The 26,726-nt window shown below is 50.4% G+C and overlaps 1 protein-coding gene across 4 annotated transcripts in view; it reads left to right on the forward strand.

The window, feature by feature from the left end:
- Window positions 1–26,726, forward strand: part of DGKD (diacylglycerol kinase delta) — a 101,543-nt gene that overhangs the window by 45,135 nt on the left and 29,682 nt on the right. For 3 of the 4 annotated variants that reach the window (XM_074315255.1, XM_074315247.1, XM_019739753.2), the window contains exons 4-10: window positions 21,007–21,111; window positions 21,381–21,513; window positions 22,336–22,442; window positions 22,806–22,931; window positions 23,057–23,159; window positions 23,811–23,973; window positions 26,487–26,595. In XM_074315255.1, the coding sequence (XP_074171356.1) occupies window positions 21,007–21,111; window positions 21,381–21,513; window positions 22,336–22,442; window positions 22,806–22,931; window positions 23,057–23,159; window positions 23,811–23,973; window positions 26,487–26,595 (846 nt within the window). Of the gene's footprint in view, window positions 1–9,862; window positions 9,970–21,006; window positions 21,112–21,380; window positions 21,514–22,335; window positions 22,443–22,805; window positions 22,932–23,056; window positions 23,160–23,810; window positions 23,974–26,486; window positions 26,596–26,726 lie in introns of those variants that run through there. The other variant, XM_019739755.2, reaches the window with a different exon arrangement.

A 26,726-nucleotide genomic window follows, 5' to 3' on the forward strand; every position in this document is an offset into this window, starting at 1 on the left:
AGGGTGGTGGGGCAGGCTCCTGGCACGTGGTAGATGCCTAGTGAATGAAGTGCTCTGATAGTTAAAACACGCCTTGGGCAGTGGAGCAGGACTGGAAGGGCAGCTGCAGAAGGAAGTTAATCCAGTGAATTCCCTGCATTATAATCCACTCTGTTCTCAGTTTCAAGAAGCAGAAGGAAACAGGCATGGAGCCCAGTGGGTGGCTATATGTTTGCTAAGTGTGGGGTTTTGCTGAAGGCGGCACCTGCTTGTGTGGCACAGATGGTTCGAAGAGCCCGGGGCTCCACGTGAGTGCTTGGGGCTCGGGATTCGGTTCTGTAGGTGTCCGAGCAGGTGGAGAGCGGGCGCTGCCTTCTTCTGGCAGCCTAGCTGGTGAGCGGAGGGACCAACCGTGCTGTCTGTCAAGTATGTGTAGAAGTGGTGGTGGGAGAGGCCGCTGTACTTGTCTGGGCTGTGTGTTGTTACTGAGAAGGGACATTTGTGAATCTAAGCCATTTTCACGATACTGTTAGGGTGTGTGTGTGTATATGGGTGTTAATTGTTACACTTCCAGTTGTCTATTTACAAATGACAGAGGAAACAAAAAAGAAAACTGGACCGTTGAGAGACTGTAGTTTGACTAACATACTTTTGTAAAGTTCTTTGACAAAACTAACAGCGGAGAAGATGCATGTATTTGACTGAATTTTTTTCTTTGGGTGTCTAGGAAATGAGTAATTTTAGTCCTTGTTTTCCCAGTATTTGGTAAATACACCAGGGATGTGAGGGCGCCAACTCCCGTCCGTCTGGTTTTTCCTTGAAAGTTAGGAAAATGGTACTCTGTCCCAGAATGACCTGGTATTTCAGAGAATGTAGAGCTGAGGGATCTTTTTATTTCCTTGAAACAACTGGTTGTCAAATTAAGATAATTCCCTGCTCTGTGGTGGCGAGGCTGTGCTGTTTATTGACTGACTCAAGTAATCCTTCCCCCTCCATAGCTGAGCTGGAGTACCTGGTTTGAAAAGTAAACTCACAAATGAAACGTGTCCCTGCCTTCATCCTCCCCCACCCCCGCCTTTTCCCTTTTTCTTTTATTGGGACGGGGAGGGTGGTAGGAGCTGTTCTACCAGGATGTTTAGCGAAGTGTCAAGTCCTCAGCCCAGTGTAGGGCTGCTCAGGAAGGGAGCGCCCCCTGCTTGGACCCTCTCCCTGGCCGCTGCCAGGCTCCCCTCCATCCCCGCTGGACTATGTTAGGAAAGTTGGTCAGTGTCAGGGCACCATCTTCTCTGCAGCCTCACTAGCTGCAAAGGTCTAAGGAGGGTGGCTCAGAGTAATCAGGTGTTTGGAAAACAGCGTCCGTGCAAGGGCTGGCGCGATACTGACCTTGAGGCGGGAGCCTTCGTATCTGCCCTGCCCCTGCAAACCAGGGCCACTTCCTGGGCTAGGAAACAAGGGCCCCGGCATGTCTGATCGTCCAGGCTGTTGCCAGCTCTGGCCCTGCCTTCTGAGGAATGGACTTTATGCTTTGCTTTACGCAGGAAGTATCTAATCGCACCAAGGAATATTGTAGATTGGGTATCTGTTGTTCCCGGAGCCGCAGTGCTGGTTTCCCCAGGACTCCGCCTGTTCACACATCCAGTTGTACACGACTTCATACCCATGTAGATTTGCAGAAGTGTCCTGGCTTTGATGATGCATTCTAGGGTCATTCTACTCATTCAGAGAAAGGTTCACCCTGCCCTTTAAACACTATTCCAGTGCACTAAGATATGTGAACGTTAAAATAATATTTTTATAACTTAGTTGAGGCATAAATGCTGTACAGTGAACTGCACTAAAGTATACAGCTTGGTGAGTGCATACGCGCACGCGCGCACACGTTGGCACTGTCACGGCAGTCAGGATAACAAACATTTCCAGTCCCCTGACAGTTTCCTTGTGGTCTGTCCTCCCTACCCTCGTCCCAGGCAAACATGGATCCATTATCTGTTTTTGTAGATTAGTTTGCATTTTTTAGAATTCTGTGTAAATTAAATAGTGGTAGTATGTCTTTTTTTTTTTTAAAGTGGCTTCTTTGGCTCAGCATAATGATTTTGAAATTTTCCCTCTCAAGTGTATCAATATTATTCCTTTTCCACCATTTATTGATCCATTTACCTGTTTGTAGTTTTGAGCTATTTCAGGTAGCGCTGCCATGAACATTCAGATACAAGGCTTTGTGTGGGGTGTGTTTTCATTCCCTGGGTAAATGCCTAGTAGCAGAATTGCTGGGTCATAGTAGGTGTGTGTTTAGCTTTTTAAGAAACTGCTCAACTGTTTTCGGAACTGTTTGGAGCTTTGCATCCCCACCAGTAGTGGGAGTTCCAGTTGTTCCACATCCCGGCCAGCACTTGGTTTGGTCAGTTTTTTTATTTTACGTCCTGATGTACGCGTATATGTAGTAGCATCTCGTTGTAGTTTTAATTTCTGTTTCCCTGACGACATATGATGTCAGCATCTTTCCATGTGCTTTTTGGCCATTTGTCTGTCTTTTGTGAAATGTGTGGTAGAATCATTTGTCCATTTTTTAATGGAATGTTTGTTTTATTATTGAGTTGTAAGAGTTCTTTACATATTCTGGATATATAAGTCCTTTGTGTGATATATGTGCTGTGAATGTTTTTCTCAATCTGTGGCCTGCCTCTTTTTTTTTTTTTAAATAGCGTCTTTAGAAGAACAGGGTCTTTCTTTTTTGGTGAAATTGAATTTATCAATTTTTTCCTTTATGGTTTCATGCTTCTTGTATTCTATCCAAGAAACTTTTTTCTACCTTAGCTTCTTCTAGAACTTTTGGTTTTAGGTTTTACAGTTAGAATTATGATTGATGTACAGTTAATTTGTGTCTGTCATGTGAGGTAAGAGTTGATTTTCAATTTTTTTCATACGAATATTCAATTTTTCCAACAGCATTTGTTGAAGAGACTTTCCTTTCCCCATTGAATAACCTCAACACCATTGTCACAAGTCAGTTGGCCATATATTTGTGAGTCTATTTCCAGACTGTCTCTTATATGTCAACCTTTACCCTAATATCCCACTTTCTAGATTACTCTAACTTTCCAGTAAGTGTTGAAATCAGACAGGGCAGGTCCTGTAACTATTCTTTCTTACACTGGTTTTGATTATTCTAAGTCCTGGTGTTTTTGTGTGAATTTTAAAATTAACTTGTCAGTTTCTGCAAAAAGGACCTCCTGGAATCTTGATTGAGATTGTGTCGAATCTGTAAATCAGTTTATGCAAAATTGATATATTTATGATATTTAGTTTTCCCATGAATATGATATATCTCAGTATTTATTTGGCTCCTTTAAAATTTCTCTCAGCAAACTTTTGTAGTTTTCAGTGTAGATATTTTTAGTGACTGTTGTTAGATTCATTCCTTTGTAGTTTGTTTCTATTAAATGAAATTTAAAGTCATTTGCCAGTACTGTGAACATCATATGAGAATATAATAGATTTTGTGACCTTGGAAAATAACTTATTAGTTCTAGTAGTGGGATCGTAGAGTCCCCAGAAATTTCTATATAGTCATAGCATCTGCAAGTTGGGACAGCCTTACTTCTTTCTGACCCAGATCGCTTTTATTTCTTTCTCTTGCCTCATTGTAAAAGCTAAGAGTGCCAGTATGGTGTTGACTAGAAGTAGTGAAAGCAGTAATCCTTTCATGTCTTCCAATCTTAACAGAAAACAATTCAGCTTTTTGTAGGTACTTTATCAGTTTGAGGCTTTTCTTGTTTGCTAAGAATTTTTGTTATGAATATGTGTTTAATTTTGTCAAATACTTCTTTGCATATATTGAAGTGATCTTATGGTTTTTCTCTTTTATTTTATTAAAAGGACAGATTATATTGGTTGACTTTCAAATGTTAAACCAACCTTGCATTCCTGAGACAAACCCTATTTCCTCATGATGTATTATCCTTTTATTTATTATTGGATTCAATTTGCTGTTATTTTGTTAAGGACTTACGCGTGTGTATGGCTGTGAAAAATATTGGTCTTTAATTTTCTTTCTTTCCTTTTGACTTTATCAGGCTTTGGTGCTTAGGTTAAGCAGGCTTCATTAAACATATAAACTAGCATCATAAAATGAGGAGGGTAATTGTCCCCCCCCGCCCCCGTGTTTTCTGATAAAGTTTGGTGTTATTTATTTCTTAAATTTTTGTTAGAATTTACCAGTGAATCTGTCTAAGTGTGATTTAATTTTAATGGATATAAGCTCTTTAGGTTTTCTTGTTTCTTATGTCTACACAGACATTTTCCGCACCGATGTCTGTTTGTTGGAGGGAGGGGTGTAAACTTCAGGAGAGAAGGGATGCGGTGGGGTTTGTTGACTCTCTCCACGCCTGGCACAAAGCAGGCATCCTGTAAATATTTGTTGGATTCATTGGTTTGCTGTTGCTGTGTCTCTGTCCCTTGGCACCTCTGGGAAGCTTTTCTGTCTCTTCCATCTACAAGCGACTGTCATAGCTGGTCCATGACAAAGGGAGGTGGCTCCTGAGTCAGACCAGCTGGCCCCGGCTGACCCAGGTGCCATTGCCTCTCGCTGTGGCTGTTCATATATCTGGTGATTTGTCCCCAGCCCTGGTAGACCGACCCTCCGAGTCAGGGTTTGCCAAGGGTAAATGTTTGCAACCTTTTTCTGTTTTGGTTTTTTAAAATGTTAAATCTTGTGGTTGGAATGACTTCCTGTTTGACATATACTTGAAATAGCAGAGGAATACAGGACGCTTGGTCAGAGGAAAGAGGTAAAGCGCCTGAAGCATGGAAGGGGGGTCGTAGATGAGCAGGGTTATCCCGAAAGGCGGTGACCTGGGGTGTGGCCGACCTGCCCAACAGGAATGTGTTCAGGGGAATGCGATCCCCTTTCCTGGACCACTTACATGGCATCCTGACTGAGGACATCAGTCGGGCGGGGAATTAGAAGCCAGGCTGATTTGGACTGGCCATCTCTGAGCTGTGTGCTCCAGTCAGGTCCCCAGCGTCTAGAGGGTGTCTAGTGCCTGGTCCCCTGCTGCACCTGAGGGCTGGCGCTGTGCTCCTGCAGCAGCCGCAGAGGTCAGGTGTGGGAGCCGGGAGCCGAGGACAGCAGCCTTGCCCCTCGGGGTTCTTGCCCTCCTGGATGGAAATACGAAGGACACAGGCTCCCATGCTGATTAGCGTGCTGTGTGCACGTGCTGGCACTCACGGCGTCCCCAGACCAGGGGTGTCGTTGGCTGGGCACCCAGTCCCTCCAAGAGGGCGCTCCACAGCCACTCTGTACCCTGGACGTAGTGAGTTGACCAGCCGTCTTCTGGCCCTCCTCCAAGCGGTGTGGCCTTGGGCCGTCCCCTTTCCTCTCTGGGCGTCCATTCCTCAGTGTCCGAAATGGTGTTAGAACCAATGGTTGTTCAGTTATGGGCACATGCAAGCGTCTGTGACCTCACCTTCCGGCTGAACCCGAGTAGGACCACGTGACGATTGGTCTCTGAAGAGAAGCAGCTCAGCTCCTCGTCTTGTTTCTTCCTACAGCTTTGCCTCACGACCATCAAATTGGAAAACCTTCACATTGTGGCTTTTTTTCTTTTTAATGTGCCAATTACAGGTCTGAAGACATTTTCCCTTAGACTGACTTAGTTCTGGGGCAGAGATGACTGCCCGTTTTGTCTTGCATGGTGGCTCACCTGCAAGGAGTGAAGCCATCTTACTGCCAGGTTTGTTCCCCGCTGAAGAGAGTGGCAAGGGGCCGAAAGGACCACACCTCAGATTCTGCTTCTGCCGGCCTAGTTCTTGGCGGGGAGCAAAGCTTGAGAGTGTCCTCACCCAGGTAGCTGGGTGGCCTCAGCGAGGGTCCTTGTGGTTGTCCAGACAGCTTAGCTCCCAGACTGAATCACAGTCAAGTTAGATGATATGGGAATCCTTAGTCCGCAGGGGAAACTGCCGTGAACTATCTCTGCCCCGTGAAATAGGGGCGTGTTAGGGGAGTTGTGCTGAAGCGTGCAGCGCTCTTCACGTCTGTGACGCTTTTCATTCTGAACTGCTTAGAGGGGGTAAGTACACATGCACAGTTGTCAGAGCTGACCCCTCACGTAAACGGGAAGTATTCAGTCCCGTGAGTACCGATTGAGCCTGTACGACCAGCCAGGCACTCGGGTTTCTCTGGGCAGGGAACGGAGACCCTCCCTTGTGGGCACAGTCCGTCTTGCCTGCAGCAGGTTGCGTCTAACAGCTCCACACCTGATTCTGCGCGTGCGCTTTCCTACTCGACCCCAGAGGTTAGCAGCCAGCGTCCGTCGCGGGCCTGCGGGCTGGGGGGTCTCTCTCGCCGTCGTGCGCACGGGAGCACGTGTGGCTGTGTTCCCATAAAGCTGTGTTTGGAGAGCAGGTAGCTGGCGGCGTGTGTCCAGCCCTGACGTAACTGGGTCCTCAGATTTGACCTGCGGTGTTGTTATTTCAGCCTTCACGTTTGTTATCAGGCTGCCTTGGTGTCGTTGCCGAGTTGAGAGTTTTCAGTTCTCATCTAACGAAGCGAGTCGAGGCATTTACCTGGAGGATAAAGCAGACTCCATTTCTGCGCCTGGGTTTCTTCTGTGTGAGAGGATGAGGATGGCATCGCAGTTAAGATGAGGCTTGGGATGTTTAACAGAAAACCCAGGTAACAGTGGTTTAAACCAGGTAAGGGTTTCTTTTTCTCTCCTTAAAAAGACCAGGGCCCAGCAATGGGCAGAGACCCAGGCTTCCCCTTGGTGGGAGGAGGTGGGCTGTTCCATCCCCTCAAAGAGTGTCCCCGGAGCTCCCCCAGTGACGTCCCCATCCTTGGGGCACGGGGAGTGTCCTGTGGAGGTTGGCCAAGCGAGGGGCGTCTGGAACAGCATGGACAGGTTGGAAGGAAGAAGGACAAAATGCTAGTTGTGCAGGCAGCCAGTGTTTGTTTTTTTGTCCCAGATGTTGATTTTGTAGGAAAAAAAGAATAGATATATTTTAAAACTCATAACTGTAGAAAATTTAGAAAATACAGAAAACCAGAAGGAACAGAAACAAGTCCCGAATCCTCCCACCGGAGAGGTCAGCTTCCAGTTTTCCAGGCTGTGCCCCGCCTTGAAATCCGCCTCCTTCCCTCCCCCCCCTCAGCAGTCCTGTGATGCAGATATGCCCGTCCATCAGTTCCTTGTGAAGCTGTCTCCCCCTTGGTGTTTCCTCCGTGTTCTGGCTGCATAGTGCATAGCATGCTGCCTGGTAGCCAGGCCGAGGTTTACCTACATTGTGTGGGGCGTGTGCAAGCTGCACTGAGGTCAGCTTATCAGTAAAGACATGCCCAAGGCTTGGCGTCCAGGGTGGACACCTGGTGAGTCAGCAGATGGGGGTGTGGGTGTTCTCACCTTGGGCCCCTGTGCTTAGGGAGGTCTTACTGGGGCCGTCTTACTGCCTAATGAGCTTGACCTTTAGTGGTCAGAAAAGTATGTGGCTGACCTTGGGCTGCAGAGGTTGCTTATGAGCCCCCCCCCTTCCCCTCCCTCCCCGATGCTTGTTAACTAATGTTACCCTAGATGCACTTGGGTGTAGGCAGGTTTACCATCAAACCATCCCAGATAAAAGCAGATAAATCATGACAGCGTGGTGGCGGCCGGATTTAAGATTGCTGGTGTGTTTCTACCCTGCTCCCTGCATCCGTATGCCCCTTGGAGACCCACTGCCAGGGGACTTGGATTTGGAGGCCACGCTCACTGGGCTAATAGGAACCCGGGTGTGTGAGCTAATGGCTTGGAGCTCATCGTTCCCGCTGTGCAGTGGCCAAGGAGGAGATACAGTGAGTCCTTTCTGCTGCGGCGTGTTTCTGTCACAAAAGGGCGCTGGCCCGGCAGCTGAGAGCCAGATACCAGCTGTAGGACGAGGCCTGCCACGGAGGAGCATGGCCGTGGGCTGGACGCCTCCACGCTCTGCCTGGGAATCGCTTCTTGTGTCTTAGATCTCTGTGCCTTTGCACATGACTCGTAACTGAACTGTAGCCCATGCATGCACCAGGCTCCTTCGCTCTTTTAGACGGTCAAGTCCTATATTTACTGTAGCATTTCCTTATCACTAGTGTTTTTATTAGAAGTGCCTCATCCTTTTCCACGAGACTTACTGTTTTTATTGTGTACTTGCATAGGATGTGAGGGTTTGCTGCAACTCAAATATTGCCTATAGCAAAAACACTTGTAATGTTTTACCAACACTAAGATTATTTTCTATTCACTTTTTAATACAAATAAAATACATGTTCATTCTGAATAAGTACCATAACCAAAACAAACAAAAAACACTAAAAGTCTTTGCTCTGAGATCCTAGACATAAACACTATTATGGAGACCTGTGGTTCTCAAACATGGGTGGGATAAGGGGATGGGGAGATGAGATCGGCCCACGGAGGACGTTGGGCAGAGACATTTTGGGTTGTGAGGGCTGGGAGGGGAGCGGGAGGCGGGGAGCACGTGCTGCTGGCATGTCCAGGGTTCAGCTCAGCACCCTGCAGTGTTGTGGGAGACAACAAAGAATTATTCGGCCCAAAATGTCAGTAGCACCGAAGTAGGAAAAGCCTGGTATACCCTAATGGTTTTTCAGGCATTTTCCTGTGAGGATCGGAACATGTAATTTACTTTTACAAACAGTGGGATCAATTATACGCATCCTAATTTATAACCTGCTTTTTAAATGTATTACATTGTGAACATCTGTGTCTGTAAATATGCACTCTCATCATCCTTTTAAAAACTGGCTATGAAGTTTGCTGATACATGATTTTGTCGTAATGTATTTCACCACACCCCAGTTGTGGGAGATTTAGGTTATTTCGAGTGCATTGAGATTTGCTAGGTTTTGTTTGTTTGTATTTTGCCTTCTGTGTGCTCCTTTCCTGTCTGCTGGTGGGGAAACGCCCTCTGGGGCACCATCTCCGCACCTGGTACCCTTTGTGGGTGATGGGACCCCCCCACCCCAGGGGCTCTCCTCCACGCCTCTCAGGGCGCGCTCTGGTCACTAAGGTTTCCCAGACACTGAGCACATTTCAAAGCCTAATGAAGCACTGTTGAAATAATGAATAGATGAACAGCCTCACATATGTTTGTCACGTTTCCATTTTAGGTATTACTTTTACTTTTTGGTTCATTTTATTCTTTGTTGCTTTTTTAAATCTGTGATTTTAACCTCTGGCTCAGTTGGCTTTGCTCCCTGCTTGGGCGTCCTGCGTTCCTGGTGGCCAGTGTCCTCGGCGGTTGGGGGTGGGGACTGTGCGCCGTGAGCCCCTCAGCATGTCTATAGCTGTGCTGGTGGCGAGCCCCCTTTACCCCAAAGTGGCCCTGAGACTGGAGGTGGGGTACAGACTCAGGGAGGAAAGTGTCCCATCAGCAGTTCATGCCGGGTCCGCTCCCGGGGTCGGGCAGCAGGCGGAGCTGAGTGCCTGGAGGTCTGGACCTGTACCCTGGGGCCACCTCTTCACAGGGACCGCGGGAAGCCTGGTTGCGTGGTGTCTATTTTTGTGTTTCGTATGGCACTCCGTGAGGAAGTCCGCTGACGACACACATCCAGCTGTTTTGAATAGTCTGTGTCTCAGGGGGCTTCATGGTGGGGACTCTGTGCGCGAGCCCAGCATTTTAGGCAGCATCTGAACAGCAGGATGTGAGTAACAGGAAGTGACAGAAATTGCCGAGCTCGCCAGATGCTTATTCTCGGCCACCTTTCCAAGCTCCGCAGGCTGGGGAGCTATATTTAGGCTGGGGAGGCTTCCAGGTCCTGATCCTGCCCCGAACTCTCCTTTGCTCCTCTTGTGGTCAGTGGCTGACCTACACGGCCTGATTTGTTTCTCCGGCGTCTGTGGGCTTCGGTGGGCACGGGTTCTCGTCCGTCGATTTTAAAACTCTGTTTTTGTTGGGCCACTTCAATTCTGATCCATCTTGAGCGGTTGGAAAGTGTTCTGAAGCAGAGGAGAGCTGCAGGTAAGCGTTCCAGGTGACGGTGGGCGGTGAGTTCACAGAAAGCTGTGTGGGAAAGACGTTAAACTGGCAGGATTTACAGTGAAGTAACTGGAAGGAATTGTGGGTTATGCTAAGCCTCTGGACGGTTGACTTTTGCCTTGTGTTTCTTACACGTGGAAGGCTGGGATTTTTAAAGCCGTAGGCTTGGTGGTATGACGTCACCCATATGCTAGAAGCATTCTTAGGTCCCTACCTGGCCAGAAAGCAGGCCAGGGAAGCTTCTCTGTGATGACTTCCCGTTGTCTGAGCTTTGCCCCAGGAGAAATTTCAGCCTCGACCCCCAAAGCCGCCCTGGGGACCTGGACGTAGCCTGCCCAGGTGGAGCGCTCTCCCTGCCCATACTGCTGTACATGAGGGCGATTGTTGCTCAGTGGCGTTGGACGGCGCTTCAGGCAGTTGCTGAGCAGATGCCCACACGGGCTGCTCCGTGTCCCCAGGGCCCAGGCATCTGCCGTGACTACCATTTCACTGCAGGAGCACCTGGGGAGCCAGCCATTGTCTCTCACATCGTGTCGTACGCCCTGACCTGTGTTGTCCTCGAAGGCACAGGTGATGGCTCCCGCAGCCGGCAGCAGTAATGGCCTGTCTCCTTTGCCCCGAGCAACCCAAGGCGCAGGCCAGGCGCTATACCCATTTTGCAGGTTAAGAAGCTGAGGTTAGAGAGACAGATCATTTGCACCAGCAGCTCTGTGCTGTCTCAGTCTTGTCTCAGTCTGTTGTCACTGCGGCGCCGTCCTGCCCCTCTGTGCCGCATGCTCGTACCCTCACTGAGGCATACTGAGCTGGCTTGGCCTTTGAGGAGCAGGGCACGGATCTCTGTGTGCTTTGAGGATCCTCAGAAAGGAAGTTTCCAGGTTTTTATGTTAGCTTCTGGTGGCTGTCACTCCAGTGAGTCGGGAGGGGGTGTGTTGGGAGAAAAGGCTGTTTGTTGGTCTCTAAAAGCTTCCCTCTGAGCGGTCTAGCCAGTACCTCCCCCTTCCTCCCTTCATAAAGCACCCCCTTATTTTCACACACTCAGCCAGCTCCTTGGGATCCAGGGATCTACTCCAAGAAATTTGAGAGGCAAATTAGGCACAGTCGTGTCTGCCACGAAATGCATGGCAGCCCGCGGAGTCTGCCAAGTGTGTAACTGCCATGGGAAGACCTGGAGCAGGCGGGATGTATGGTGAGTGGATGCATGCCTGAGTACCACGTTCCGGCTGTGGCGTCATTCCCACCCCCCACCCGACTCCACCCCCGCCCCCCAATTCCCACGCCAAGTTTTACCAGCAGAATCCATCACATGCCTTCAGGGTGACCCATTCCCTTCTGTAAGGCTAAACTAGAAATACAGGGAAACTATACATTTATATAGTGCAGTAAACTATACATGCTATATATGCACCCAGACACATATACGAGGTATGATCAAAAGATATGGTGAATGTTTAAATTGAAAAAGTTTATTACAGTAAAAGACACATTGCCATCAATCCCCCTCGAAATACTCCCCCTCGCTTTGAATACACTTATCCAATCGTTCTTGCCACTTTCTGAAGCAGTTCTGGAAGTCCTCTTTTGTGAGTGTCTTTAGTTGCACCGTTGTGGCTACCTCACTATCCTGAATCATTTTGACTTTGGGGAAGAGCCAGAAGTCGCACGGTGCCAGATCCGGTGAATAAGGTGGATGAGGACACACCGTAATGTTTTTATTTAACAGAAATTGCCAAAAACCAGAAGTGATGTGTGACACGGAGCGTTGTCCTGATGGAGGATGATTTATGACACACTTGAAAACAAACCTTCTCTCAACCGTAGCTCACACCCGACTGCACCCAACAACTTGAAACTTGTCACACACTGTTACTAAGGTTTGATGCGCCATTTCCCATGTTGAAGATCCTGCCTTTCTGTTGGATGGCACTCGGCAGCAGCATTCACCGTATGTTTTGTTCACAACGAAAAAGGCTCAGTGTCACGCATCGCTTCTGGTACGGCAACTTCTGTGAAATAAAAACATTACGGTGTGTCCTCATCCCCCTATTCACCAGATCTGGCACCATGAGACTTCTGGCTCTTCCCCAAAGTCAAAATGACCATGAAAGGTAAATGTTTTGAATCGATTCATGACATCGGGGCAGCCACGGCAGCACAACTAGAGACACTCACGAAAGAGGACTTCCAGAACTGCTTCAGAAAATGGCAAGAACCATGGGATAAGTGTGTTTGAAGTAAAGGGGAGTATTTTGAAGGGGATCAATGGCCATGTGTCTTTTACTGTAATACGTTTTTAAAAATTTAAACACACTATATTTTTTGATCACACCTCATATATAAATATCTAATAAACTATAAATACGAGACATAATTTGTGTCTCTAACTCTGGCTTGGGTATTTTAGCATATTTAACAGCTTAACATTTAACAGTTTAAAAATCATTGCCTATTTGAGGCGTTCAGAAAGTAACACAATGAGCAACTGCACACACTGCCCAGCCTGAGAGAGAAAATGGGTGTGCACAGTGCTGTCTTCCCCTTCCTGCTCTACCCCCTCCTGCCCGCCCTCCCTGGAAGTCACCCACGTTCTGAGTTTGGTGTTATCGTTTGTTTGCGTGTTTTTTGTACTTTCCCTACTCACATAGGTCGGAGGTGAAGGTGAGGGTATGGTTGCCCAACGGCGGCGTCCCAGGGTGGGGGGCAGTCAGCATGAGGACCTGTTGTGGTGTGAGTGGGACCCCGAGGGGCCTGTCTGGGGGGCCATGGGATCTGCGGGTCTGGAGCTGGGGAGGCAGCTTGTGTTGGCGGCGTTCTGGGTGCTCCTGGAACACACCTGCTGTGAAGCGGGCGCTGGGGCCAGCCCCCGCGGGCAGCTCAGTGCTGTGTGAGAGCAGGACCTGTGGGTCACAGCCCCCCGACAGGAGGCATAGCGTCACTGGCGACTCAGCACCGCTGTGTGGAGAAACGAGTCCTGCCATTTCCGGTGCTCTGTCCTGTGCAGGCTCGAGTACCAGGCCACGTGCCACAGCGTGACCCGCTGTGCACTCGGGCTCAGGCCCCAGGCATTCAAGAGGATTTGGTGTTCTTGGAGAATGTCTGCCAAAGGTGTGTCGCATAATGTTTCCGTGGCAAGTCAGACGTTTCATGAGCTTGTGCTGCCTACATTGGGACTTGAACACGATGCCCGTGGCCTTCAGAAATAACCACGTTGTTCTGGAGTTACTCCCACTTTTCCCATTTAAACTTAAACATATGAGAAGTTAGGAACTGTTGCTTGTGGTTCCTTCGTTTTAATGGAATCTTGTATTCGGAGAGCACTGTACACTCACACAGAATAACACAGACATCCTTGGTGCGCTTGACCCAACTACCCGCCGTGGTCGCCTCCTGCAAACTGGAGCTCAGCATCGCATCCAGGATGCTGACACGGGCCTGGTCAGGGTCCCAGCGCCTCCGTCTCCACCAGGACCCCGGTTCCTTTTGTAGCCATGCTCAGCCCCCCTCCTTAACCCCTGGCTACCACTAATCTGTCCTCCATTTCTGTAATTTGGTCATCTCAAGAATGTTCCATAAATGGGATGGCGCAGTGTGGAACCTTCTGGGATTGGCGCTTTGCTCTCAGCATAACTGGGCGCTCCCTTCCGGTCTTCGCGTCGCGTGTGTGATCGTTGTGTCCTGTTATTACCGAGGAGCGTTCCACAGTGTGTTTAATCGTTTACCACTGAAGGACACTGGTTGTTTCCAGGGGGGAGATTCCGAATAAAGCTGTTCTGAACATGCTTGGAGAGGTTTTTGTGTGAACATAAGTCTTCATTTCTTTGGGATAAATGCCCAAGTGTGTAATTGCTGGGCTGTTTCGTAGTTGCATGTTTGGTTTCTAAAGAAGTTGCTAAACTGTTTTGCAGAGTGCGCACCATTTTCCATTCTCACCAACAACGTGAGCCAATTTCTCCACTTCCTCTCTAGCATTTGGTGGTGTGTTTTACTTTAGTCATCTGGGTGTATAGTAATATGCATTGTGATTTAACCAGCGTTTCCTTAAGGGCTAATGATGTTAAATCCCTTTCTTGTGCTTATTTGCCTCTACCTCTGACACCATGGGTGTGTGGCCTGCAGGGGTGAATGTCTCTCCTTGGCTTTCTGTGGACAGCACCCAGTGGGGTGCTGGAGCACCTGGTTACAGCGGTGGGCGGGGGGGATTGGCATGGAGGCCCCAGGTTTTCCATGGTGTTTGGCTGGAGTAGAGTGGTTACTGGCTACTCTACTACTGTTGATTTCTGTCTCGTTACGCTGCTCCTTTCCTGGTCCTGTTGGCAGAGACAGCAGGCTTTTGGAGGGCTTTGGAGTTTTTTCTGTGTCCATTGGTGTTTGTGGCCGCGACTCCTTCAGCTGCCCATCCTGGTGTCCTGGGCAGAACTAGGGAATTCAGCACTGGGGCCCCAAGGCCCCTGGTCTGCCTGCCCTCGTCTCCACCCTTCAGGCTGCTCGTGCTTGTTTCGTATCTAATGTCCAGGGTTTTAGTTGTTCTTAGCCAGAGGAATAGGGAAAGCATGTCTAACCATCTTCCCAGAAGCAGAAGTCTATTGGTTACTTCCATTATTGTTTTGGATCCATGAAACGGGCAAGAGTGTCTGAGCAGCTCACAGTCCGGGCTGCGTGCCCGCCCTGCCTGCTTGGCGTGGCCTTTGCACCACCCCAGGCCCAGGGCCCCACGTGCGTTACTGCTGAGGTTGTCTGGTTTGGCCCCTGGCTCCAGCACGACAGTTTGCAGGACCGTGGTCTTTTGTCCTTAAGGTCTCGTTTATATTTGGACTCGCCCGAAAGGATGTCGCTGGTGAATCACGACCTGCCCTCGTCATCGTCCCCCAGACCTAACCCCTGTACCTTTCGGTTTGAACTCTTGGGAAACCTGGGCAGCGTGGGAGGGGCAGCGGTCAGATGACTCAGGGAGATGCCACGCTGTCCTTGCACTGGTCCTCCGAGCCGGGGTTTCTGCCAGAAAGGAACCGGCTTGTTCTGAGTGAACCAGGAGCGAGCGCTTGGTGAGTGCCATCCTCCCCACCGTCGGCCCCGCCATTCCTGGCAGCGCTCACGTAGCTGTTTGCTGGAATCCAGGTGGGAGGCCGCTGCTGGGCAGAGGTCAGGAGCCAGCCTGCCTGCGTCCCGGCTCCTGCTTCACTGGTGGTGGGACCTCAGCCAGGTCGCTCGGTGGGCTCAGTTTCCTCTCTTGCTACCTCCTCCTTCACTAGGTTGTGGAGAAGCTGAAACAAGCAAATGCCTGTAAACACCTGGCAGATTTGCCAGGACTAAGTGCCCCACTGTCGTGGCTGCCCTGGCATCTGACAGCCTCTTTGTCGCTTTCCCGGTTGTATCAGCTGGTGGGTGTATAATTCCACAGTCCACCTTCTCCTCCATTTCAGCGTCACGTCTGTATGTCTGCAGCGTGTCTCCTTTTTCTGCTGGATTTCTCAAAGATCCCGGCCATGGTTTAATAACCTTCTTGGCTAATTCGGAAGGTACCTGTTGGCTGGGGTGTCATCGAGTCATTTGGAGCAGCTAGGTCTTTTCTCTTAGTTCCTGGAAGAGCATTATTTGAAAGGAAAGGAGCAAAAATTCTTATTTCAACTAGAACTTTTAAAGCTTTTTTTTTTTTGCCTTTAGCATATATTCTAAACTGAAGGCTTTATGTTTCAGAGTATTTTTTGAATAGATAATCCATGTACGTGGTGTAGAAATGAAAAGGATGAAAAAGTATAAAGTAAGTTTCACAGCCCCTCACAGGTCCCTCCGAGGTGACAGGGATTGCCTTTCCCTACACCCTCTGCCCCGCAGTTTGCTTTGAGCACTTCACCGTGTATCTTGGAGGGTGTTCCCTAGAAGTACGTGAAGAGTAAGTCGCGTCCGTGTTTCAGTGGCTGTGTAGTACCCACTGCAGGGGTGCGCCGTGATCTATGCAGCCAGTCTCCGACCGGTCTTAGCAGTATTTGATGGTTTCCAGTCTTTTCTTTACGATGTATATACTGGATGTCAATTCACACGAGACATCCTTGTAGGATAAATCTACAGAAGTACTGATGCTAAGCCAAAGATGTGTATTTTAAAGTTTGCTAGGTTTCCCCAGATGTACTCCAGAGGAGTTATGTTAACACCCCCTCACCCCCCGCAATGTGTGAGAGGCAGCAGAGCATGTAGCCAAACTATTGGTCTCTATCTGGTGGAGGAAAAAAAGGTGTCTCATAATTTTAATTTGAGATTGAGCATCGTCTCCATATGTTGAAGATCTACTTCTAACACTTTAATTTCAAGTCCTAACATTTAATAGAGCTCTGCCAGTCTCGTAGTCATTTGTACACGCCATCTTCTTCTGTCTCAGTGTTGTCAAATTCATCACGTCACGGCACACAGCGGTGGTGGGTTGTTCTCATCGCTGCGTGGGTGGTATTGCACCGTGTTGGCGTGTTGCAGTGTATTTGGCCTCTCCATCAGTCCTGGTTGTGTGCGGGCCCGTTCAGAGTAGTGGTGCACAGATATTCCTGTCTGTGTCTCGATGAGGACACATGTTTGTATCCCTGCTGGGTGTATGGTGGCATTTCTGAGCCACAGGGTGAATGAATAAGAATCAGCCTCGCTGTTTTCCAGAGCAGTTGCCCCCAGCTGCATCCCCGCCAGCACTGACTTCTACTTGTCCTGCCTCGTCCCCAGCACTGGGTGTAGCTGTCTTTTTCAGTTTAGCCACAGTGAAAGGTTTTAATTCCCCTTTCCAGATGACTCATAATGTCGAGCACCTTTCCATGTCCCTTACTGGCCATCTGTGAAATAACTGTGGTGAGATAACTGTTCAGGTCTCTTGTTCATTTTGTTGTTAGTCAGTTTGTTTTTTTCTTACTGATTTTTACGTTCTTTCACCTTCAGGAGAACTCAGCAAGAGTCTGAGAACGTAAGTCTGTTTACTGCTCCTCTGGCTTGCCTCGAGGATTATGTGAGCACGCGTCTGCCATTTCCTGTCTTTTTCCTCCCTTTCTGCTTCACTCTTCTTGCCCTTCCGATTTCAAGGTGTGGGGTGCGCTTTTTCTCACTCGAGCTGGTGGGTTTCCGTGTAGCTGTCTTCTTGCTCTGCAGTCCTGCTCTGCTGCCTCTCTTGGTACCAGGTCTGCTATTCCAGCCATGGATCCCGCTCCGCTGAATCTGTCACGTCACTGTCACGTGCTCTGTGTCACCCTACTTTAATTGGCATTTATCTTTTAGGTTGATTTAGGTATGTGAGCCGTTTCTTACCTTACACGTTCTTGTGGTCTCTGAAGCTTTTTCTGTGTGAGGGCTCGATTTGGGGGACAGTTCTCGCTTTTTTGCACCACTCCTTGGTTTCTGGGAGTTATAGTATTGGCTGCAGTCCAAACGAAGAGACACTCTTACTACTCCTGAGAGCGCTTCCCCTGACTTCCACCTTCTTTTTGCTTTGGTGAACTGGATGAGTGGCCACGAGGGAATTACCTGAAGGTCTCCCGTGGCCCCTGCTTCTCTCCTGGGTCCTGTCCTGCCAGCTCTTCTCTGAAATCGAGGGATTGAATAGGAAGCCCTGTCAAGACACCTGACTCGGAAACAGCCTCCCACTTGCCTTTGCTCCTGCGGAGGCCCCCGCACCCTCACTCATCCCACGCTTCGGGCCCCGGGGTGTGTGGGACGGCTGCCTGGTGTCGGGGGGCTCCCGGGGCTGGAAGGCTGGCAGGAGACCCAATGAGGAGAAGCCTTCCAAGGAGATGGAGTCACGACCAGTCTGTGGGCAGCTAAGAAACGTGGATTCTCTCCAAAGGTGGCAGAGTGTGGTTGGAGAGAGGCAGAAACGGATTTATTTTTTTATCCTGTGACAAAGTTTGTGATCTGAGAGGTGGATGGTTGGCACCAGAACGGTGTCAGGAAGCTGGTGTCCGCCGGGAAGAGCCCCTTTGCTTCTGTCAAACAGCTAACACCCCACGTTAGGACCCAGAGCCTGAAGTAGCCCCTGGAGGAGGCGCGTCCTCAGCACCGTGCGCGGTCCCTGCCCTGAACCTCACAACCTGCTGGGCCGTGACGTCAGATGAGCAGATGGAGGCCCAGGGAGGGATGGCAGCTGCTCCACGTCACACAGCTTGTCAGGGCTGCAGACCAGGGTGTGTCCTGAACCCTGTGGGCCCCGTGCTTGGTCCTCTCCACGTTTGGTCCCATTCAATCCCATCACAAGGCTGTCAGGTAGCTGCTGTCATCCCCTTTGCCAGAGGGAAATGGAGACAGTCTACCCACGTTTCCCAGCCAGTCAGTGGCCAGGTGGGGTTCAGAGCCGCGTGTGTCGGAAGCGTCAGACGTCACAAAGAAGAGCTTCTAAAACAGGCTGAAAACCAGGTTCTTGGACATTTATCTGTTGCTCAGTGTTTACTCCTTGTAAGTAATGCACAGATTGAGGAAATGCCATCGATGATCATTTCTTTCATTGACTCACCATCTTTAAACAGACCACTTTTGTCTGTAACGTGCTGGCCAGTGCCCCCAAAGCTGTCCCAGTAGACCCTTTCCTTCAGCACGTGGAAGACGGAGGACCCAAAGCGCTACCTGCTCGGACGGCGTAGCTGAGTGCTGGAGTCATGTGGGCCTCGCCTTGTGCAGGTTGTCATGGGAGTAGTAGAAACAAGGCCTAAAATAGACCAGGACGTGAAAACCCTCATTGTTCTCTTCTGTAAACATCATGTTGCATAATTCCTAATGTAATCCCCAAGGTACGCAAAATAAAGTGCATTGTCTTTCTGTAACTGTATTATTATGCTGATAAAAGTTCAAATATTAAGACTCACCCTGCAGTGAATAATAGTGTTTGTTGAGACCCTGTAGATAGTTACTGATGCGAATTCTTGACGCACCAACCCCAGGCCATTGGCAGTTGCCAGCTCTTCCATGGCCTCCCTCCATTACCCTCCAAACACCCACCAGCCCATCCACACGACCCCTTTGTCTTCACGGAGCGTGTCAGTGTCTGAAATTGTTTTCTTGTTTGCCTGTCTCTCCCCAGTGTAAGTTCTAGGTGAGTAGGACCCTGCTTGTCATGGATTTGAACCCCAGGTCTAGCGCAGTTCTCAGCAAGCATCTGCTGGGCAGACGGGTGTGTCAGTGCCCGGATAGGGGCTGCATCCGAGAGAGTGGCTCCCACCTCCCACCTCAGGAGGGCACTCAGCCTGTTCAGACTCCTGTTTTCTGTCTTTCAGGCTCCCCTCACCCTCTGCGAGCTTTGCCTCTTGCTGCACCCAGCCTGGCCCCTACGTGTCATTATCCCAGTTACCTTGGTTACGTGAAAGAATGAACAGTACCGTGCCTTTGTGACCCCGCTGTAATTATCCCCGTCTGTGATTAAGCTTTGTAGGTAGTTGGTGGAAAATCACAGAAGAGATAATCTATAAAACAGTTTCTGAGCCAGAAACACGATCATCTAATCATTGAATTGGGTCTTGCTAAAATAAATTAAAGCTATACGGTAGGCCGAAATCCAGACGTTAAATAGCATTTTATTGTGAATCCCTCCCTGGGAGGCAGACATTTTCCTAACCCTGCCGTGGGGAATGCAGAAACGGCACAGCCCCTGTGGAGCGGAACTTGGCAATAGCTAGTAAAGTGATACATGTGTTTACTCTGTTGGAGCCGTTCTATCTACTTCTAGGAATCTGTCCCCCAGAAGCACTGGTCCCCTGTAAAGGCGGTGCATGCAGCACTATGTGACATATGAAAGGCTTTTCAGTGACATTGAATCCATGGGTGGGGACCTGGCTGAGTAGTCTCTGGTGCTTCCACACTGGGGGTCTCTGCGGGGCTGTAAGAAAGAATGAGGAAACGCTCTGTGCTGCTGAGAAGTGATGGCAGGACGGACGACTAGGGGAAAAAGTACAGGTGGAGAACGTGTCTACGATGGCTGCTGTTTGAAAAGGCAGACTATGCATAGAGACATGCGTTTGCGTGTGAACGATGAACCATACTTTTAATTTATTCTTTTAGAGCTGCCTTTGAGGGATGGGGAACCAGGCTGGAGGGGACAGATACAAAGCAGGACTTGACTGTACCTTATTTCGTGGATTTGGCTTGGGAACTATGGAGATGTTTTACATCATCACAAAACAAAAGTAAAAGGCTGTAACTGTCACAAATTGTTGCCAGACTTGATCAGGTTTTTCTCTGAAAAGTTTATACCCTGTTTAACCCCCTATCTTTGCTTGAGGAGAACTTGTTACTTCTGTGCTTTTGTCAGCTCTGGATTATCATCTCTTACAGCTTTGCCAGTCTGTTAGGTGAAAAATAATTTGCTATTTTCATTTACGTTCCCTGAAGACCAGAGTCGGTACATCTTTTTATTCCTGTATTCACCATTTTGTATTTCTCCTGTGAAATGTAAATGTATAGGCTTTTTTCTAAAGGAAAGCTTTTTTCCTATTGATTTACAAAAACTATTTGTATGTGGTGGGTATCATTTTTATTTGCAGGTTATTACCAGGCTCACAAGCTCATTTCCAGGTAATTTGCTCAGGTGCCGGGTGCAGCGTAGCAGACGGTTTTATACAAGAGCAGTTCTGGATGGTCCATGTGAAACGCTCCTCGCATTCCTAGAGTAACCCGGGCCAGACTTTCCCCGCACGATTTGAGTGCTGGGTGTCAATTTGTGAGCTCTCCGGAGCAGCAACAGCTGTTTTCTTTTCCTTTTTAAAAAATGTCCTATACGTGTAGCTTCTTACTGCGTCTGGGTAGTAAGTAGTTCATAAAAGTCCATGTAAGTTGATTTTTGGTGAATGTATAAACTAAATTTGATTATATTTTTGGTTTGAGATTGCTCTTGATTTTTCGTGACTCATGGGAACCATTTTTATGTTCTGCTCAGTTGAATGACTGAATTAAACAGTCATTTTTCATTAAAACATACGTAGTGAAAGTAGGTTTTCAGCATGTTTTTCTAGTTGTTAGCATTTGTCCTTCGTTCATGGGTGTGTTGAGTGTGTTCGTTGTTCCTTCCTCTAGGTCATCACTCCGTGTAGGAAACTCATCTTATGTGCTGATAACAGAAAAGAAATGGAAGACTGGATTGCAGCTCTAAAGACTGTCCAGAACAGGGAGCATTTTGAGGTAAAAAAGAAAAGCAGCCCCTCTCGTTGCCCTCTCCTTAAGTTTCTGCCGTCCGAGTCGCTCCCGTGTGTAGACTGTACGTTCTGGAACTCACTTTCTCAGCACGTAGCTTGTAAAGTAAGGCCACCCATCAGACTGTGACCCCATCCTTTGTCCTTCATGAACCTCCTGCTCTCCTCTCCTGGACATGTCCCTGTGACCTGTTCAAGTTACCACGTTAAGAACGGCAGAGGTTTGCCTCATCTGGGCCGTCTTATTCCTTCTTCCAGCCGACCCAGTACAGCATGGACCACTTCTCAGGGACGCACAACTGGTACGCCTGTTCCCATGCGAGGCCGACCTACTGCAACGTGTGTCGTGAGGCCCTGTCTGGGGTCACGTCCCACGGACTGTCCTGTGAAGGTACGAACGATGTGTCATTCTGCTGCGAGGCAGCCTGACCTTAGAAATCCAAACACGGCCACCACAAGTCACTCAGGAGTGAAGTGATTCCTGTGGCTCCATGTTTGTTTATTGTACCCATGGAGGAGTCTTTGATAAGTTAGCTTTTTATAGTAATGGAGCAAAGGGAAAGAGGGGAAGTGGTGATGAGGAGACACAGAGAGGAGACTAGAGGACACAGAGGGAAAAGGGGCTGGAACTGTCTTTTGGCCCCGTGTAGTCAGCCCCCGCCCCGGGTAAATTGGGTTATGGAATAACATTTGTCTTCCGGATGTAGAGGGCAGGCTTAGTGTGTGGGCAGGAGCAGAGAAAGGCCAGCGGTGGCCCCCGGACCAGATCCCATCTGCTGCCTGCTTTTACACGGCCTGTGAAGTTTAGAATGGTTTTACGTTTTTAAATGGTTGGAAAAAATCAAAGAGAAGACGACTATTTTGTGGCACATAAAATCATGTGACATTTAAACTTCAGTATTTGTACGTGAAGCATGGCCCATGGCGGTCCTTGTGCTTCAGGGGTGGGTTGAGCTGTTGGGACGGAGACCGGGCATGGCCCACAAAGCCGGAGCTGGTTGCTCTCTGGCCCTTTCCAGAAATTCTGCTGACTCCTGGCCGTAGTGGGCATGTAGTGTCACCGTGCCCAGTGCCTGCGCATGCCCCAGTAGTTAGCTTATAATGGGGAGTGCTGTGTGTTCATTGCAACTTCCCCAGAAGACACCGGGCAGTTCCTCCAGAGTGTCTCCAAGCACGGCAGTGGCTCGAGGGTTCATGTCTCATTCTCTCACAGTGTGCAAGTTCAAGGCCCACAAGCGGTGTGCTGTGCGCGCGACCAATAACTGCAAGTGGACCACGCTGGCCTCCATCGGGAAGGACATCATCGAGGACGAGGACGGGGTAGGCTCAGGGGGCTGCCGACCCTGCATGGCCGTCCTCTTCTCCTGCTGGCACCCGGTGCCCAGGCCGCGGACCCTCTGCCGCCCCCACTGGCCTGTGCTCAGATCTCTTCTCGTGGGTTTGAGTTGCTCCCACCCTGTATTGGGGGGATCTGGGTGGCCTCTGTCCTCCCGAGTTCTGCCCTGTGTCATTCTGCACCTGGGGCAGGAGCCGTGCATGGGGCAGCCCCTTGCAGACCCCGCCTCCCTCTGCCTGTGTGGAGAACAGTGTCCTGGCTGAGTTCATTCGGGAGCACCTCTGCCCGAGGGCTCCTGGGCCGTGTGGGGCGGGGCCGTCCCGAGTGCATGTCTGCTTGGTCTGCAGATTGCCATGCCTCACCAGTGGCTGGAGGGGAACCTGCCCGTGAGCGCCAAGTGCACAGTGTGTGACAAGACCTGCGGCAGTGTGCTGCGCCTGCAGGACTGGCGCTGCCTCTGGTGCAAGGTCACGGTGAGTGCGGCCCTTGGGGGGTCTGGGAAATGCCCTGGTGGGAATAGAAGCGCAGCCCACTCCTCCCGGCGTCCCGGTGTGTGTGAAGGGGCCGTGACCCCCATGCCCGTGGGTGCTTGTTTCAGGTGCACACGGCATGTAAGGAGTCCTTGCTGACCAAGTGCCCGCTGGGCCTGTGTAAGGTGTCCGTCATCCCGCCCACGGCGCTCAACAGCATCGATTCCGATGGTGGGTCCCGCGCTCCTGGCCTGTCCCTTTCCTCGTGCTTCCCTTGCCGCGCTTTCTCCTCCCCCACGCTAGAACAGGCTGTGCTGGTGATTGTGACGTGGTCAGGAGGAGGTCAGGCCCCCTCGTCGGGGAGAGGAGTTTGTACAGAGGTGGTGAAGGGTGTCCCGATGGCCACTGGGTACGCTGAGGACTCGAGGCTGGTTCCTTCCTGAGAGGGGGTGGGTCTAGTCAGCTGTCTGAGACTCAGCAGACTGATCAGCGCACAGTTCCATGCCTGCCTCACCTGTTCGGGTGGCATTTGATGATGTGTGTTACCAGGTGTTGGCGGGAAGGCGGCAGACTGGGGCACACGCATGTGTCTCAGGAAGTCAGTTCTTCCAGGTTTAGAACAAGAGGGAAAGCCAGAGCATGCTGGGTGCGGCCTTTCTGAAATTCAGCATCTTTGTAAATGTGAAGTCACATTGGGCGGGGACTCCTTTCCTCTTGCGGGGCGGTGCTGTGGAAATGTGCTCACAAATCTCTTGTGGTTCCTGGGCATGCACCTGGGAGCTGCAGGGCCCTCAGACGTGCCCACTTCCTGCACGATGAAGAGTGCCCCTCATGCCTCATGGCTTTCACGTTTTCTTTCGTCCTTTCCCATCCTCCCTCCAGGCTTCTGGAAGGCCACATGCCCTCCGTCGTGCACAAGCCCCTTGTTGGTCTTTGTCAATTCAAAAAGCGGGGATAACCAGGGCGTGAAGTTCCTCAGAAGATTCAAACAGCTGCTGAACCCTGCCCAGGTCTTTGACCTCATGAACGGAGGACCGCACCTCGGGTAGGAAGCTTGTGGAATATGTCTTGCTTGGAGTTTAAAAAAACTTTGAAGATAATGCATGTTTATTAAAAAAGGATCAAAGATATGGACATTTTAAAACAGGAAATAAAAGTTGTCTTTCTTGAATCATCCCCTCGCCAAATTCCACCCACGGAGGTGCCCACTCTTAATAGAGGTGCTTGTCCGTCCAGCTTGCAAACGTGTGCACACATTTTTAAGTCACATGTAGTCATGTGTTCCCTGTCGCTGTGCGGCGTGCTGTGGACGTGTTCTGATGTCAGTAGTTAAAGACCTGCCTCGTTTTTTCGGGTGGCTGCTTCCTCCAGTGAGGCCAGAACAGAGATTTTTCACGTTGGAGGCCACAAGAGATCGCTCACCGGCCGGGCGCAGTGACGTGCAGATGTGCGAGGGCTGGTGTGGGAGGCACAGTAGTTACACCTTTATCCGCTAGTTGGAGAGCTGATGTGTGTCCTTTCTAGGTTTGTACATTTTACCGGTTTGTGGAAAACGTTTGCTTCTGTCAGTTTTGTCATTTGCACTAGCTCCTTCCCCATTTGCAAGCAGCAGTTTAAAGTCGGGGCTGTAAGAGCCTCCTGGCTCGTTCGGGAGGTCACCCCAGACACGTGTGGTGGGAAGTGCTTGCAGATCCTGTTCTCGCTGCGTGTTTTCCTGGGAGGCTCCGAGGAGGGTGTTTTTGGAGCAGGGGTTGCTTTCACAGGAGCCTGGGTGCCGGGTGGAGACGACACCCCCGGGGGCCTTGTGTGTTGGTTCTCCCGCTGACAGCAAGGCGCTGCTGGAAAACGTGACAAATGGTGGCTTTCTAGTCTGTTTCCTCAGAGGCGGCGCCCCATAGATAGACTCAGTAACTGAATGACATGCAAGCACACTCTCCGCTGGGTTCATAAAGAAATCATTTTAGTTAACAAAAGGGGCCAATGGAGGGCTCACACAATACAGCTCTTGTCACAGTGTACCAAACAGGTTCACTCAGTGTGGCACCGAGGGTGTTGGACAGGGAAGCTAAGGAGGGTCGCAGGCCGTGCGCGGAAGACTAACAGGCGCAGTGCAAGCGGGTTAGGGAATTCCCATTTCTGGACGGCAGCTGCAACCTTACTATTAAAATTCTTCATTTCCTCGGTTCCTGTCCTCGATGTATCACCTGCTCCAGAGAGTAGGAGGCCTGAGAGAGGTCAGTGTTCTCAGAGGGACGTGTGGCCGTTTGTGTCATAACCTTGCCACTGCAGAACCTCACCTCTGTTTGTCCTGAGTTCCGGGCCATGTCACGCGTTCCTGTTTGTCTTCTGAGGGCTTCCTCTGCTAGAGGCTCAGACTCTGCTAGATGCAAGGCCCAGTAAGGTGGGGTCCCTGCCTCCTGCCAGGAGTGTGGCACACGAACGGATAGTCAAGGTCACAAGATGGGGTGATCTGTCACGTTGACAAGGAGATGCATAGATTCTGTGGGGACCTGGGGAAGGGACTTGTAAATCAAACGGGGGTGGGGGGTGGGGGAGCTGTCCTCTCAGATTCTCTCCTGAACCAGCATCTGAGGAGAGTTAGTGTTGTCTTGTCAGGGAGGGGGGTGGGGAACCTTCTAGGCAGAGGGTGCTGTGTGTGCAAAGAGGAGAGAACACAGTGGGGTGGCTGGGGAGACGGGCAGGCAGCTGCTGGTCAGGGAGGGCCCTAGGTGCTGGCTGAGAGGTTTGAACCTTTCCTGGAAAGGCGGTAACTGCTTAGATACTCGATGAGGCTTGTTTGGGAAAATCACACTGATCGCAGGAATTGAAGGTGCCCCGCAGGAGACGTGAGGTATGGCGGAGTCTCTTGTAGCCATTACGAGAGAAGCAGTGGTGGCCTGCACTCGGGACAGTGGGGAGTGGCTGGCGACTGGGATGATGAGGCTCTGCAGTCCTCCAAGGAGGGAAACCTTGGACAGGCAGGTGCGCATGGGACACCCCACTGGCGTGTTTGGTAGACAAGTGCAGGTGTGTCTTCAGGAAGCCTGAGGTCGTTCTGAGTCATCTGGCTCATTCAGGGTCATCGGCGTCCGTGTGGTCCCTGAAGCTGAAATGTGGAGGAGGCCACTTGGGAAGAGGGTGAGGAGCGAGCAGAAGGCAGTGGGGTGTCCTGAGGGGGCAGTGCATGCGAGGGGCACGGTGACCACGAGGAGAACAGGAGGGAGATGGAGTTACGAGGGGTGAAAGGGTGGGTCATGTCACCTGGGAAGATGGAATGGCCCAGAGGGACAGGTACAGTGTGGGCAGAACCCCGCGGCCTGGGCCTGAGTGACGTGTGGGTGCTGGCTGCTGAGGGCCAGGGAGTGGGGTGGACGCAGAGGCCTAGCTGCTGCCCTCAGGTGCCTGGGGTCCCGGCGGGCTGGGCTCTGCCTCTGAGAGGCTCATTCATAGGCGGAGCGCTGGCTCAGCGCAGACGGGGCCCCTCGGCCCAGGATGAAATGGCCGCCATTTGTCCTTCAGAATGTGCGTCATTTCACTGATGTCCCCTTTTCTCTGCAGCTTACGCTTATTCCAGAAGTTTGACACATTCCGGATTCTGGTCTGCGGTGGGGATGGCAGTGTTGGCTGGGTCCTCTCTGAAATCGACAGCCTCAATCTTCACAAACAGGTACCTGAACATGGACGGACACAACCCCGGGGAGAGTGAGGCCACCGTCAGAGAGGCCTGGCTCTCCCGGTGACACCCCTTGCCCCCGGGAGCATTGTTCCCCAGGGGACCAGCGAAGGTCTGGGGGAAGA

The sequence above is a fragment of the Rhinolophus sinicus genome, linkage group LG01, assembly GCF_036562045.2.
Source record: "Rhinolophus sinicus isolate RSC01 linkage group LG01, ASM3656204v1, whole genome shotgun sequence".
Lineage (NCBI taxonomy): Eukaryota > Metazoa > Chordata > Mammalia > Chiroptera > Rhinolophidae > Rhinolophus > Rhinolophus sinicus.